General features: G+C 36.7%; 1 protein-coding gene across 2 annotated transcripts in view; it reads right to left on the bottom strand.

Moving 5' to 3' along the window:
* Positions 1-3,647: 3,647 nt before the first annotated feature.
* Positions 3,648-14,888, bottom strand: part of LOC145981526 (beta-alanyl-bioamine nonribosomal peptide synthetase ebony-like) — a 44,316-nt gene continuing 33,075 nt past the window's right edge. For both annotated transcript variants that reach the window (XM_083114826.1, XM_083114828.1), the window contains exons 7-12: positions 13,489-13,704; positions 10,507-10,669; positions 8,646-8,771; positions 6,938-7,075; positions 5,903-6,086; positions 3,648-3,941 (exon numbers count right to left, since the gene is read on the bottom strand). In XM_083114826.1, coding sequence (XP_082970952.1) covers positions 3,804-3,941; positions 5,903-6,086; positions 6,938-7,075; positions 8,646-8,771; positions 10,507-10,669; positions 13,489-13,704 — 965 coding nt within the window. In that variant the 3' untranslated portion in view covers positions 3,648-3,803. The remainder of the gene's footprint in view (positions 3,942-5,902; positions 6,087-6,937; positions 7,076-8,645; positions 8,772-10,506; positions 10,670-13,488; positions 13,705-14,888) is intronic.

The following is a 14,888-nucleotide window of genomic DNA, read 5'->3' as shown; positions in this document are numbered from 1 at the left end:
ACTGTAGGTCCAGTCCAGATTAGCCTTACTGTGCATAAAGTGGACTTAAAACACTAACTCAAGCAATCAATCAATAATGAGTGTGAAGGCAGGTAGCTAGAAGGGGGCCTTTGGTAATATTTTGCGGGGGAGCCCAAGATATGTAGATCCGGCACTTCGTAAGTCAGTATTAGATTTTCATATTTTTAATTACCGACCTTTCATAGTTAGAAAGGCATCGTAGTTATACACATCCATGCCCAATTGTTGCGAGAGAAAGTACGCATTTGTAACATAACCAGGATGGAAAGAAAACCATGAAAATAAAATTGTTTCTGGATTGTTCTTAATTAAAGCTGTTCGATACATAGAAACCAGCTTTTGATTTTCAAGTATCCTCAGTGAATGTGGATTCTGTTGCAATGTTGCGTATTTACGTATCGGATACGATATGATATACCATGGTCGTTGAATGATTGATTTGTTTTATTTTACTAGCGTTTTTCTGCCACTTTTGGCTAAAGGCGAAGATTTGGATGCGTGATGATATGATGAAACTGATGAAGGGACACTCACAAACACCCATGCCGGGATTCGAACCCGAGACGCCTGGCGTCGAGTACCATGGTCGTGATTGTAGTATTTCTCCAAAAGTTGTCTGACCGACCTGAAATATTTCTAAGTCAGAAATCGTTGAGTAGCCAACTTTACTACAGATTCCTACGGAAAAGAAGAGTGGCGAAATATTTCCATTCATGCTTGTCACATAAAATCAGAATATATGTGCGTTCAACATTAATACGAGACCAAATAGTAAAATTTGAATGAGAAATAATGTTTATGATTCTGTATAGGGTCAATCCATATGAAATCATACAACCTGGTTGCTTGACCACTTTTAAAAAAGTTTATTTTTTTAGTGGTGTGAGCCTCATATATTACAGTTCAGAACCACTCTTATTTTATTTTTACTATCACCGATTTTAAGATGGCTGGCATTTTTTTTTATCATGGCGCGCGTCATTTTCTCCATTCGTAAGCATCAGCAGCAACTTTTTTTTCTCAGCTCTGGTAAGTCCTACGACAATGAGACAAAATCTGTGATGTTAAGCACATTATAGGCTACAATTATATTTGTGTAATTTTCTAAATATTATTCCTTCATAATAAATTTTAAGGTTAAAATTGTGTATTTTAATCGCTCAAAATGACATTTTCGGACATTTTTTTTGAGGGGGAAGGCAGTTTGCTTGACACTTGAATTTTTTTGCGCAAGTACATGTGTACCAATAGAGTATGTCAAAATTATTTGAAGCTTGAGACTTTAATATTTGTTTTTCTACAGGGTCATAAACATGTACGTTTTGTCAAAAAATTCCAAGTTCATGGTTAAATATCTCTGGTGGGTAGTTGTTTAAAAATCTAAAATTTGTACACAATACAGTACTTCAGGATAAGTAACTTCAGTAAAAATTTTGAGTTTGAGATTTAATTGGTTTATGGGATACAAAACTCTTGAAAAATTAAACATTTTGCATTAAATATGGCATGTCTAATTTCATTTCTTATTAACATTTTGTGTTGAAATTCTGCAAACTGTAATTTGGAAAGTCAATGAACAACATTACAATCCTGAAATGGCTCTGCAATAAAGTATATATACGAGGGCGTGCTGAAAAGTAACGCTTCCTATGTTTTATTTTCTTTGTTACCTTGTAAACGCATTTTGGATTTTGAGCAACCATACATTGCACTTATAAGACTTTCCCGCTTCTCCATTGAAGGTTTCAAACTTCTATCGCCAGGGGGTGCTGAACTATTGCGAGGAAAATGTCAGCATGTAACCATGCAATGTTGGTGAATCGCCTGAAGTAGCGTGCCGTGATCGAGTTTCTAAACGCAGAAAATGTGCTACATATTGACATTCATCTGAGACTGAGGGAATATTATGGGGATGAATGTGTTAGACATCAGTACTGCGCGATCTTGAGTTTATCATGCTCTTAAAGAAAACCCACAGCTGAAAAAATCTCAGCTATGTGAGAGAATGGAGTGAAAGGCCAGGAAGTAGAACTGATGGGGGTCATCGGAATCTTGTTCAGCTGTGGGTTTTCTTTAAGAGCATGATAAACTCAAGATCGCGCAGTACTGATGTCTAACACATTCATCCCCATAATATTCCCTCAGTCTCAGATGAATGTCAATATGTAGCACATTTTCTGCGTTTAGAAACTCGATCACGGCACGCTACTTCAGGCGATTCACCAACATTGCATGGTTACATGCTGACATTTTCCTCGCAATAGTTCAGCACCCCCTGGCGATAGAAGTTTGAAACCTTCAATGGAGAAGCGGGAAAGTCTTATAAGTGCAATGTATGGTTGCTCAAAATCCAAAATGCGTTTACAAGGTAACAAAGAAAATAAAACATAGGAAGCGTTACTTTTCAGCACGCCCTCGTATATATACTTTATTGCAGAGCCATTTCAGGATTGGAATGTTGTTCATTGACTTTCCAAATTACAGTTTGCAGAATTTCAACACAAAATGTTAATAAGAAATGAAATTAGGCATGCCATATTTAATGCAAAATGTTTAATTTTTCAAGAGTTTTGTATCCCATAAACCAATTAAATCTCAAACTCAAAATTTTTACTGAAGTTACTTATCCTGAAGTACTGTATTGTGTACAAATTTTAGATTTTTAAACAACTGCCCACCAGAGATATTTAACCATGAACTTGGAATTTTTTAACAAAACGTACATGTTTATGACCCTGTAGAAAAACAAATATTAAAGTCCCAAGCTTCAAATAATTTTGACATACTCTATTGGTACACATGTACTTGCGCAAAAAAATTCAAGTGTCAAGCAAACTGCCTTCCCCCTCAAAAAAAATGTCCGAAAATGTCATTTTGAGCGATTAAAATACACAATTTTAACCTTAAAATTTATTATGAAGGAATAATATTTAGAAAATTACACAAATATAATTGTAGCCTATAATGTGCTTAACATCACAGATTTTGTCTCATTGTCGTAGGACTTACCAGAGCTGAGAAAAAAAAGTTGCTGCTGATGCTTACGAATGGAGAAAATGACGCGCCATGATAAAAAAAATGCCCGCCATCTTAAAATCGGTGATAGTAAAAATAAAATAAGAGTGGTTCTGAACTTTCAATATATGAGGCTCACACCACTCAAAAAATAAACTTTTTTAAAAATGGTCAAGCAACCAGGTTGTATGATTTCATATGGATTGACCCTATACTGAAATTGAATCCAGAGGCTCTTTGGTGAGGTTGGAAACACTGCACTCTGTAGTCCACCTGGAGGATATCTCCAAGTCTAAACACCGAGTATTAGTTACGAATAATTTAGGCGAAATAAATTTAATAGTACCTTGCAAAGTAGTGTGCAATGCGCAAAACTTAATATTTTTCTGTGCCACGGAAATATGCTGGAAATGAAAAAAGTAGTAACATGCAAAATTATGGACATTTCAAGTCACTACATTTCCAAAGGCGTAGTTTGTAAAATGCTCTGACCTTACTTTCAATGAATGAGAGGTCGCAGGTTCAAATCCAAGCCTCTCCAGTTGTTTTCTTTTGTATTAAGTTAGGATTTATTTCTACTGTTAGAATACACAGAAATGAAACCCTCCAAATTCATTTAAATATATACATTTATTTATATTTATGAAGTAAAAAAGTATGTGACATAATACTGGAAATGACTGTACAAATATCATATAAAATTCAGCACAGATATAGTAACATTCTTCACCGCCTTCCACTGGTTCCTCCGCAAATCAGCAGATACTTCAAACTTCCTTCCACTGGCAGACTGCTCTCTGGGAATCCGGTGCCGCTCCGAACGGTTTGGTGCCGTCTGGTGCCACGTACTGGTTCACCTGGTAATCCAGGAGGACATCGTAGTTGTACACGTCCATGCCCAATTGCTGCGAGATAAAGTAAGAATTGATTACACAACCGGGATGGATACAAATCATGATTTTTTTTAAAAAGAAGATCAGGTTTGATTATTCTTTTTATTTTCTTTAAAAACATGCTTAAAATAGCTTGTATAGTTTTTGGCAACATGCACATATATAAGTTTCATATACTAGGGACGTTCAATATAAAAGTTCCCCTGTGCTATGAAATATTGTATAAGCAATGCCATTAAAAAGCACATGGTTGACAAGCGCCATCCTTCGTCTACAAGGAACAACAATCGATTCGTTATCCGACTTGAAGGCGCATGAGCTCAAGGGCGAAAAGTAAATGCTTGTTCGGAAAACGCGGGCTCGCGTCATAAGGAGTTCAGAAGCATGGATGCTAAGGGCGTTCTGCTTATGGACTTTTTTGGAACGAGGAAGAACAATTAATGCTGTCAAACATTGGATAAACTAAAAACGCAATTCGACATAAGCGACCAGGTCTCCTGTCAGCTGATGTCATTCTTCTTGACGATGATGCTCGCCCCCACTCACCAGTGCAAACACAACACAAAATTGAAGAATTGGGGTGGGAACGGCTGCCCCACCCTCCATACAGCCCCGATTTAGCGCAGAGTGATTTCCATCTTTTTCCGGTGTTAAACTCTGAATTGCAAGGTTACCGTTTCGAAACAGATGAAGAAGAAGTGAAGTGGAATGTGAGAATAATGCTCAATAGCCAGAGCCCTGATTTTCTTGCAAAGGGTATGGACAAATTGGTGCAACGGTGGGACAAATGCCTGAATATCTATGGGGATTATGTGGAGAAGTGAGGAAGGATCCTCCTACACATGTATTTATAGTTTTCTTATGCATCTTAAAAATAGATTTTTTTTATAGTATAGGGAAACATATATTGAACGACCTAGAAAGGCTTTCTTCTAGTCAACAACTCTGAAAAATATTTGAACAGTTTGATTAAAGCAAATAAAAAAATATATGTAAATATACATGTTTCTGTATATATGAACCTACTAAGGAAAGGTTTGTTGAGTGTGTTAATGAAAGTATAATGATTTCAGTAACTTTTCTTTCAGTGAAAATAAGACATTCTGGATGCACTATAATTGTAACAAATATTTGTATAGCGTTTGTAGCTAAATTTTGGCAATTTTTACTGATAGTTTGCATAATATTAGCTGCCATGTTTGTGTGCAATTTAATGATAATGAGACTATTTACTGTTTAACATGATTAGTATTTTGCATGTTTTTCTACACAAAATGTTTTACTGAATTTTAAATCAAGAGAAATTTAAGTATGTTTACAGTTTACATACAACATTTCCTTTCGTATGAGCTTCACCCCATCACCACATATATTTTATTTCCTTTCTTAGAGCCTAATAAATACTATTACGTGGTTAATGCACTTTCACTAAAAGTGATTCTGATATCTACAAAATCATTAAGTACATTATTCTATAAATTATTTCTTCAAAGTGATTTGAAACAATCTACCTTAGTCTTAACCCAGAATTCTGCTGCAAGATATGACGTCACTTCCGCCCGCCAAAAGTTAAACGTGCAAGATATGACGTCACTTCCGCCCGCCAAAAGTTAAACATGCAAGATATGACGTCACTTCCGCCCGCCAAAAGTTAAACATGCAAGATCTTGCAGTCGACTTGAAGTTGTGTGTGGCTCGCTGAACTCTGAATGAATTGAAATTTAGAGATCTTGGTTGTTAGTCAAATATACTGGAGAAGTAGAATATCAATACTTGAGCCGGAAGGATAAAGAAAATAGGTCTACGGGAGGTACAGGAGATTTAGCCACCCTAGGTACAGCTTGCTTCATACAAAGATTTGTGCACAGCAGCCGACATTGGCATTAATCATTAAAATTTCCCACGAGTCACGTGCCTTAGTTTACATCCACTTCATTCTTACAGTGGATAAAGATAGCTAATCCCCCCCGTACCTGTGTGAGAGGGCTTGTGTTTGTGGTGAACACCCCTGTGAATCCTCTCTGCTTGGTGATCTTCAACACCTCCTCTTCCATGAAGTTGATGACGTCGATATTTTCTTGAAAGCCGAGGTCTGGGCCAGTCCCCATCATGAAACTGTGGAGGACGTGTCCTATCCCTTGGGGCAGCTTGTGGTCCCTGGAAGGAAAGTACATTCTGTAGATTGTCTCACATTCATGACTACTTAAATACAAAATCGCTTCATCTCTCTCCAGTTGTCCAAGATGCTCTATAAATAGAATAAGCACAGAAATATATTTACAAGGCAGCAACTGATCATTTGAAAATCTGGCCTTTTTGATAACCTTGGTAGGAACCAGACTTGGGAACTACGCAATTAGGTCCAATTTTTCAAGATAATTGTTTGTAATAATTTCAAAGGAATAACTGTTTAGACAAATACAGCATTAGTTCATCGTCCAAGTTTCTATAGACTGAGTACTTCTGAGCTGTAGCAGTTGTAAATGAGTGAAGTTAACTATAACCACACAGGAACAAACCAAACTAAGCAATTTTATACCTGTGGATAGTACTGGATTACAAAATCATGCCATGGGAAGAACTGAAATATAGAACTAGAATGTTAATTTATGAACGCAACTAGTGAACTGCAAATATGGAAACTGGAAAGTTATTTGTGTATACAAAGCGTGCAGTAGGCTACCATTGAAAAGAATCTTCTTTGCCTGTATACAGAATGAAAATAGTTTTTGTACTAGAGTGAAGTCACATCACCCCCACTCACGACCGGATCAAGAAAGTGTGGTGCGTTACCCCCACACCCCCTATACGCCTTCATGGCGTGGTGCTATGCACAGGGGAGCACTTTACCTTTTTTGAAGTCTCAGAGTAAATGGCGAGTAATAGAACTATAGAAGTACAGAGTTGAACGAAGCAAATCAGTTATTAATTTTGAACATGTATTTCAAAACCTCGTCGTTGATGAATGTAGTAATACACTATTCACTAAATACAATGCGTATGCACACCTGATAGGGCCTTCCAGCGACTCCAGGAACTCAAAGACGATGCTGAGTTTGCTTTGGATGACCACTTCCGGTTCATCGTGGATGTCATAGTTGAAGGCTGCCCCCACAACCTTTCCGCTGCTGGCCCTCACGATGAAGCTGCAAGAAATAAGCACCAGCATTATCTCCAAAAGATCCGAGGTTGAATATCCAAATAATAAGAAGCAAGCATATACTTACTACAAAGTCATGTGATTACAAGTAATATACGTAAACTATTGGATGCAGTAACAGTTGTAGTATAAAGAAAGTGATATCTAGGAAAGCTTCATATGATGAGACTGTGGTACTCAGTAACATAAGGATCCAGAACTTTTTCTGGGAGAGCCACAGAATATCCATACGCATATCTTCGGATGTCGCATTGCAATTATAATGTGCATATTTTATACATATTAAATGTAAACAAACTATAACGTATTGCAATTTTTTTCAATAAAAAGGTTTGTCTTAGGTCCACTTGTGATGAAATAAGAATTTGAACCGAACCTACAGTTTAAAATAGTACACAATCCTCAGTTCAACGTACTTCCACTGGATATCAAACACTTGATTACAAGGAGATATCGCTAACAGTTTTGGGGACGTAGTTTATTCTTTGAGGGTGTTCACAATAACGTAATCATTTTGTAATGAAGGAGTCTTGCATTCGATTTCCGTTCGCATAAATGTCAGTGTGCAGCAAATCTAGTTCCAATTACCTTATACGTGCATTTTTTTAAAAAGAATCTTTCACACTGGAAAATAATATTACTAAAGGAAGTTGTTGAAGGATTCTATGTTACGTTGCTCGATCATTTTTGTGTCAGGATATAACGATATCATCATTACTTTTGGTAACTGGTCCTTTTCGGGAGGGTTCCATGCTCCCTTCGCTAAACCCAAGTACTGCCTCAAACCAGTACTTGTTTTGTGTGTGTGTGACATTCGTTGTGTACTTACAAAGAAGCCGGTGCAATCTCCAACACGGTCTAAGAGAAATCTGAGCACCACACAACAATTGTCTTGATATTCGGAACCTAATATATCAATATAAATGATCAACACGGAACGGATTTTAAGGTGCAGCATCTTTCCAAAAATGTAGTTGTTTTCATACCGATAGTTTGAGATGTATTTTAGGACATGAAATCAAGTAAAATGTTGTTGCACCTTTTTGTGAGATTAGCACATTTATCCCCTTTTAACAACTGTTGATTCATCAGCACATTTTTCCTTCCTTTTCTTGCATGTTTTGTTAAAAAATGGAGAAATATAAATGATTTTCACTTCTTCAGCAGCTACATGAAATCCTATAGCCACATTTTGTAGGGTAGACCGAGAGCTATAAAATGGTATAATATAATCAATCATTGCAGCTCCAATAGTTCCCAAGATAATGTAGCAAAACCCGCGAGAGAAAACAATCTTCAACAAAACCTATTCGGCAGAACAACAGTTCTCTCTGCGGTCCGCGCGAATTATATACAGAAGGCGCAGAAAAAAAGAGCATTGAGTAAAGGCATTTTATCAGCACCTTTTTTTGCTTTTGAAAACATTTTCAAAACCTTTTCTTCCCTTACCCGACCATAATTTTGAACCTTAAAATCATTTCCCTATTGATGAATGTTGCACATGCTCGGGAACAGTGTGTAAGCGTGTCATTGTACCAGATGTTGGAAATCTTTACCTGAAGTTCTTCTCCACCAGGTTTTCCCATAGCTTATCCAAGAGTTCGACATAGTCCGCCTTGACGACATGAGGCATCAACCAGTGCTCCAAGTCTGCCTTCTCGTAGAAACTGCTCACGATTATCCTGCAAAATGAGAAGTTACAGTGGGTTGAAGTATTTCAGAAACGCTTTCACTTCGTTGGAGAAAAACCTGGCACTCCTTGGTTAGAGACAGTGGTTTTCTACACACCTCCAATATCCCATTCCCAAACTTTTTTCATAAAATTCCAATTTATGTTAGTTTAAACATTCGTTTGCACCCAGAGTAGTTAAAAATCATAATTATTATTTATTGATTCAAATCTGATTTTGTTTGATTTAAATATTTTTTTTATTCTTTAAAAAAACATTCTTAAAATTGCTTGTATGGTTTTTGGCACCATACATATACATATGTTTTTCTTATAGAAATGCTTTTTCTGGTAAATGGCCTTGTAGAATGTTTTAATAGTTTGATTAAAGCAAATACTTGTAAGTATACATTTTTCTGTCTCTGATACTGTATATACGAACCTACTATAGAAATGTTGGTTGAGTGTGTTAATGAAACCATAATAATATCAGTAACTTTTCTTCCATTGAAAATGAAACATTCTGGATTTACTATGTAATTGTATTTAAAATATTTTTCTTTAGTTTTTATAGCTGAATTTTGGTAATTCTTTTAATAGTTTGCCATGTCTATTTACAGTTTAATGATAAAGATAGTATTTACGGTTTAACATATTAGGATCTTGTTTATTATTCTACACAGAACTTTTGCCCATAAAAAGATAGATTTCTCTTTATTTAAAATTCAAAGTGTGTTTACAGTAAATATATTACATTTCCTTTCTTATGAGCTTCACAACATCAGTACATATATTTTGTTTCCACCATTGAATGACTACGAGATTTATGTACTTTCACCAAAAGCGATTCTGATATTTACAAAATCCTTATGCGCATTATTCAATAAAATATTTCTTTAAAGTGATATAAATCAACCTGATTTAAATCAATTCATATTGTCGACCATAAACAGTCTGGAAAATTCTGGATGACCCCTGGTTGGAGACCATGCGAAGAAGGTAAAAAGAATGGAACACACAGAATAGGAAAGAAACGCGAGCCTCTTGCAAAATACTTCAGTTAATAAAACAATGAAATGACAACCAAGGCAAAATTTATTGTAGAATGAAATTATACACTAAAACGTAACGTTTCCACCCTCTAACAGGGTCTTCTTCAGACAAAGGTTCACAATAATTCCTTTGCGTTTCCTTCGGTTTCATCAATCCCGACTACACATGAATAACTTCCAATCTTATTTCCCACTTCCTAAACCATTCAGAAAGTTAAACCTGTATCAGTGATCGGGAAGTTACTTTTTAAAAGTAATAGACTTACAGCTTTTACAGTGAAGTTTACAGTTACTTTCTGCCGGAAATCTTGCAAAGAAATTACATACAAGCAAAGGTCATTAACTAACAAAATAAATGAAAAGTTATGTCCGGTGCATGTGTCTTTATATGTTAATATTACAGCAAATAAGAACATCCTGGAACAAAACACCGAAGTTGCGTAAATAAATGAATTGGCTGTTTTACACAGCACGCAACGAAGCCTTGCTTCCTTGCCTGAGGATACTCCAGGAAGATTATATCAACTTAGCATCCAGAGAAGACACAAACAATATTGACAAATTTAGATCTTTCCGCACGTTACAAACTTTCAAAACTTTTTATAAGATTACTTCAGTTGCAAAAGAGTTAATCTGTTATAGTTACAGCTACTTTCAATGTAGCTAGTTATCGTACAGTTACTTCCGAACACTGACCTGTATACGTCATCGCGGTGACTGTCGTTCAACATCTCTGCTGAGTAGTTCCCCCTGGACGCTATGGCATTCTTGGCAGACCCTGTTTTCTCCCACTCTCCTTCAGGAACCATTTTGTCTATTATCTGGCGCAGGCTTTTGGCAGATATGAAGTCGCCGATTTCTACAAAGGAGGTTAGATAATAAAGCACTGCATAAAGCATTCAACAATTATATTCCTTTTCTGGAATGTCTGGAGTAAGAGAACGCGAACTCATGCTGGGCGCACGTTGCGGGTGTGTGCCTCGTTCAATGAACGCACGGGGGGAGGTGTCGCGCGGCAGGGCGACTCGACTAGCCAATCGCACCCTTCTCCACCTAGTCTGGCCCCGCACACAAGCTTTCGCTTCTGCGCGTCGCTACTTCAGACATTCCGGAAAAGTTGTATAGTTTATCTCCTCTGAATTTTGAAGTGTAAAACGCCTTACCTTTTCGGTTAATGTTATTTTGCTTATCTTACGATGACTGGATAAATTCAGATCTCGTGGTTTCATTCATGGGCGTCGGGAGGGGGGTGGGTTCGAACGGGTCGGTGGACCCCCCCCCCGGAAATTGACATCGTTCATTTAAAGATACAAGAAAGCCGAAAGTTTGTTACTCTTATTGTTAAAAATATAATAAAGTTCATTTAGTTAGGATTCGAAGAGAATAATCAAACTAAAAATGCATTGGATCGAGAACATTGAGTGAAAAATACAGCAACAAGGTTATATTCTATCATTTCAACCAAAGAACAAATGGCTCCACAGTTTTCAAAATTCTAATAATTACAGTTGTTGGCGAGAGGTCACACAACAAACTTTATGAAAGAAAATCACTAACATTTAAAGTCTTTCCTTGAACGAGACGTGCAAAAGTTAATCAAAATGCATTTCAGATACTAACTGCATAAAATGCAAAATAAATAATGGAAAATAGTTGTGTTGGTAATCACTCTTTTGGTGGATCGAGTCTCCCCATTTATATTATAATAATAATTTCTAATAAAATTTATTTTTGTTTTATGATATTTATTGCTGTATAACATCATTTATAACCGTGGTAATAATACTTATTTTTTTTTTACTATTCAACTTTTATCATTTGCCCGACCCCCGTACAAAAATTTCTTGCGACACGCCCATGGTTTAATTTCCTTTGTTATATTGTAAAATTATGTTAAGGAATTAAATGTCTTTATTGCACGACAATGTGCTACTTCTGGAAGGAAAGTGACTAACTTACCAAACTTTCTCTAGAAAATTATTTCTGTCTCTTTCTTACTGTTATCTGAAGAAATAGGCGTTCGCAGTGTAATGTCTACTATGAAGAAATATTATCACACCATTAAGCCTTGTTTCCATGATATGAAAAACTCAATATGCTGACCAAGGCAGAAATTTATTTTATTATAAAACATAAACTAAACGTAACGTTTCAACCTTCTAGCAAGGTCTTCTTCAGACTGTATCAAGTACAAATGTAAGGAGGTACAAAACAGGACGATATATATACACAAACATTACTCCCCTCCAGACCATTAGAAAGTTATTCTGGAACATTCTAGCAGGTGGCTTTCCCTTGTCAACTTTACAAGGAAGAAAAGTGGCAGGGGAGAATTGGAAGAGGAAGAGGACGAAAAATATAGGAGGTTTGGAATAAGGAGTATGGGGAAGACCACAGAAAAGATATGCAAAGTGCTTAGGAAAGCAGGCATTAAAACTTACAGGAATGGAGGGAGAAGCATCTTAAGAATATCGAGGAATGCAAAAAAGAAAAGAAAACAGGGAAGAGGAAGGGATCATCTACGAAGTGAAATGTAAATCATGTCTGAGTGTGTGCATAGGAGAAACGAAAAAGAGGCTGAAAGACAGGTTGAAACAACATAGGGATGATGTACGACTTAAGAGAGAGAAATGAGATATTTAAACACATGAGAGAAACAGGACATGACAGAGTGGGATGAGGCTAAGCAGATAGGAAGGGAGAAGAGAATACTAGTGAGAAAATGGAAGGAGGCCAAGGAAATAGAGAAGAAAGGTGAAGAAGACACAATGAACTGGAATGGGGGACTGAAGTTAAACAAAGAATGGAAGAAGGTGTTAGAGTGGAAAGGACAAGAGAGAAAGAGGAGAGAAGAAGAATGAAGGAAAAAGAGCATGAGATAAAGAGTCCAACCACATTCTAGATGGAAGAAAATATGTTTAGTCTTTTAGGTGAAAGTACAGTTGACAAGGGAAAGCTACCTGCTAGAATGTTCCAGAATAACTTTCTAATGGTCTGGAGGGGAGTAATTTTTGTGTATATATATCGTCCTGTTTTTGTATCTTGTTACATTTGTACTTGGTGCAGTGTCTGAAGAAGACCTTGCTAGAAGGTTGAAACGTTACGTTTAGTTTATGTTTTATAATAAAATAAATTTCTGCCTTGGTCAGCATATTGAGTTTCTTTAATTATCTAGTACAACACCTTTTTGTCAAACTTAATCCAACGGTTAATGAAATCTTGGCAAGAAATCGAAAATTGGGCGTCATATTTAAATATGGCGGCCCTAGCACAGATTAGATTTCAGTGGAGTTTTAGTATGCTCATTAGAAAGGCAAGTACAACATTTCTACAAAATTTCTTGCTTTGTTTTTTCTGAAAAACATTTGGCACGATAGTGTGTGATAAGCTTTACTAACGTAATTGCTTAATGTGTTTTGAAATAGACAACACAGATCCATTCCATTTCCGCTATGGCAAATTCTTTACTATCACGGGCCTTTAGCACATCGCGCTACGACACCAGGTGTCCCGGGCTCGAATCCTGGCCTCAACATGGATGTTTTGGAGTGTCCATTCATCAATTTCATCATATCATCACTCACCCCATCTTTCAAATTAGCCAAAAGTGGCACAAAAGGTGAAGTCAATTAAAGCAACTCAATCAATCTTTGCTATCACGCCAAGAACGACACTTACCAATCACGTATCCTTGGTCTCTCACTTTGGTGACCACGTAGATGGAATTCAAGGAGTTGCCTCCCATTTCGTAGAAGTTGGATTCCGGAGACAGCTTGGCCGCGACTCCCGTCCCAAGCACAGACGCTATGGTTTCAAACAAAGCTTTGGCTGCGGGAATTTTGGCGTCTGGAACTTTTCCGTAGTTAAAGCTCACCTGGCGAAAGTCTTCTGATCCTGCAACGAGGATTTCAAGTGAAACATACTTAAGAGCTCCAAAGCTGCTTCCAAATGGGTTGTATTCTATATATCCTCACCATGAACACCTTAAGCCTACACACATTCAAAAATAATATAGAGCAGAGTTTATGAAGCAAACAAGAAGTGATTGATTTTTGTTTGAATAGAGATAATTTGATTTCATTTGTTTTAAATTAAATTTTCGAAATACCAATGGGAACTGGCAGTATCTTACAATTACCCAGTCAGTCGTAGCACACGAATACATGCAAGTGAAACATATGGTGCCTGTAATCATCCAACACTAAAACTGATGTACTGAACCTTATTCTTAACTGTTTGTCTGCTTGATTAACCTTGTATTAATGCGAATAGCACGCGCCTCCTCTTCTAAACCGATTCTAAGGGCATAATAGGTGGTGTTTCACTTCAACCCCATCGTAACACTGTACGTAATATCCATAACTAAAAATCAATAACAAGTCAATCAAACGAAACTATCTCGCCCATTTTTGTGTGAATATATATGATAGATAAACTATAACATTTTGTCTCCCCCCAAATTCTCATGACGCACGCGCGTCATGAATCCCCCCCCTTTGGGCAACCCTGCTTCCAACCATATTCTACAAGATAGATGATGTAAATTGTGGTTTCGAGTTCAGGAGTGATCCATTTTCTACTTTCTTCTAACCACCACAAATTCTCATTCTTCCTATTAATCTAAAGACTAAAATATATATTTTTAATGATAAATTACAAGCAAGACAGCAAGTGTTAATCCAAAATTGAAAAACTCGTGCCAAACTTTTGGTTACACACATATATTAAATTTTTTATTAGTATGGACAGCCCAGGTTGCTCCATGTTACACTGAGAATTGTACAGTGGGATCCATGAGTATTACCGTGCAAATTGTCCATCACTATGCTCGTGCACTTTATATGATCCAATGAGAGCTTCAAGAATTAAAAGAAAACTCAAAGCAAGCTGTTGACAACTTCTGCACCAACATACATAAAAATCCATCACTTAAAAACACAGATGCGAGAAAAAAAATCATGAAAATAGTCATGGACGATTTGCCGATCAATACTAGTGCATCCCACTGTAAAAGCAATTTTATCTTAGCTTATAGTTTCCTAAATAAGTGAATTAATTACATTCAGTGGCGTGTCCAA

Source organism: Lepisma saccharinum, chromosome 29, assembly GCF_977018435.1.
Source record: "Lepisma saccharinum chromosome 29, izLepSacc3.1, whole genome shotgun sequence".
NCBI lineage: Eukaryota > Metazoa > Arthropoda > Insecta > Zygentoma > Lepismatidae > Lepisma > Lepisma saccharinum.
Note: the sequence above shows the minus strand (reverse complement) of the source record. Positions and strands in the feature narration are given on the sequence as shown.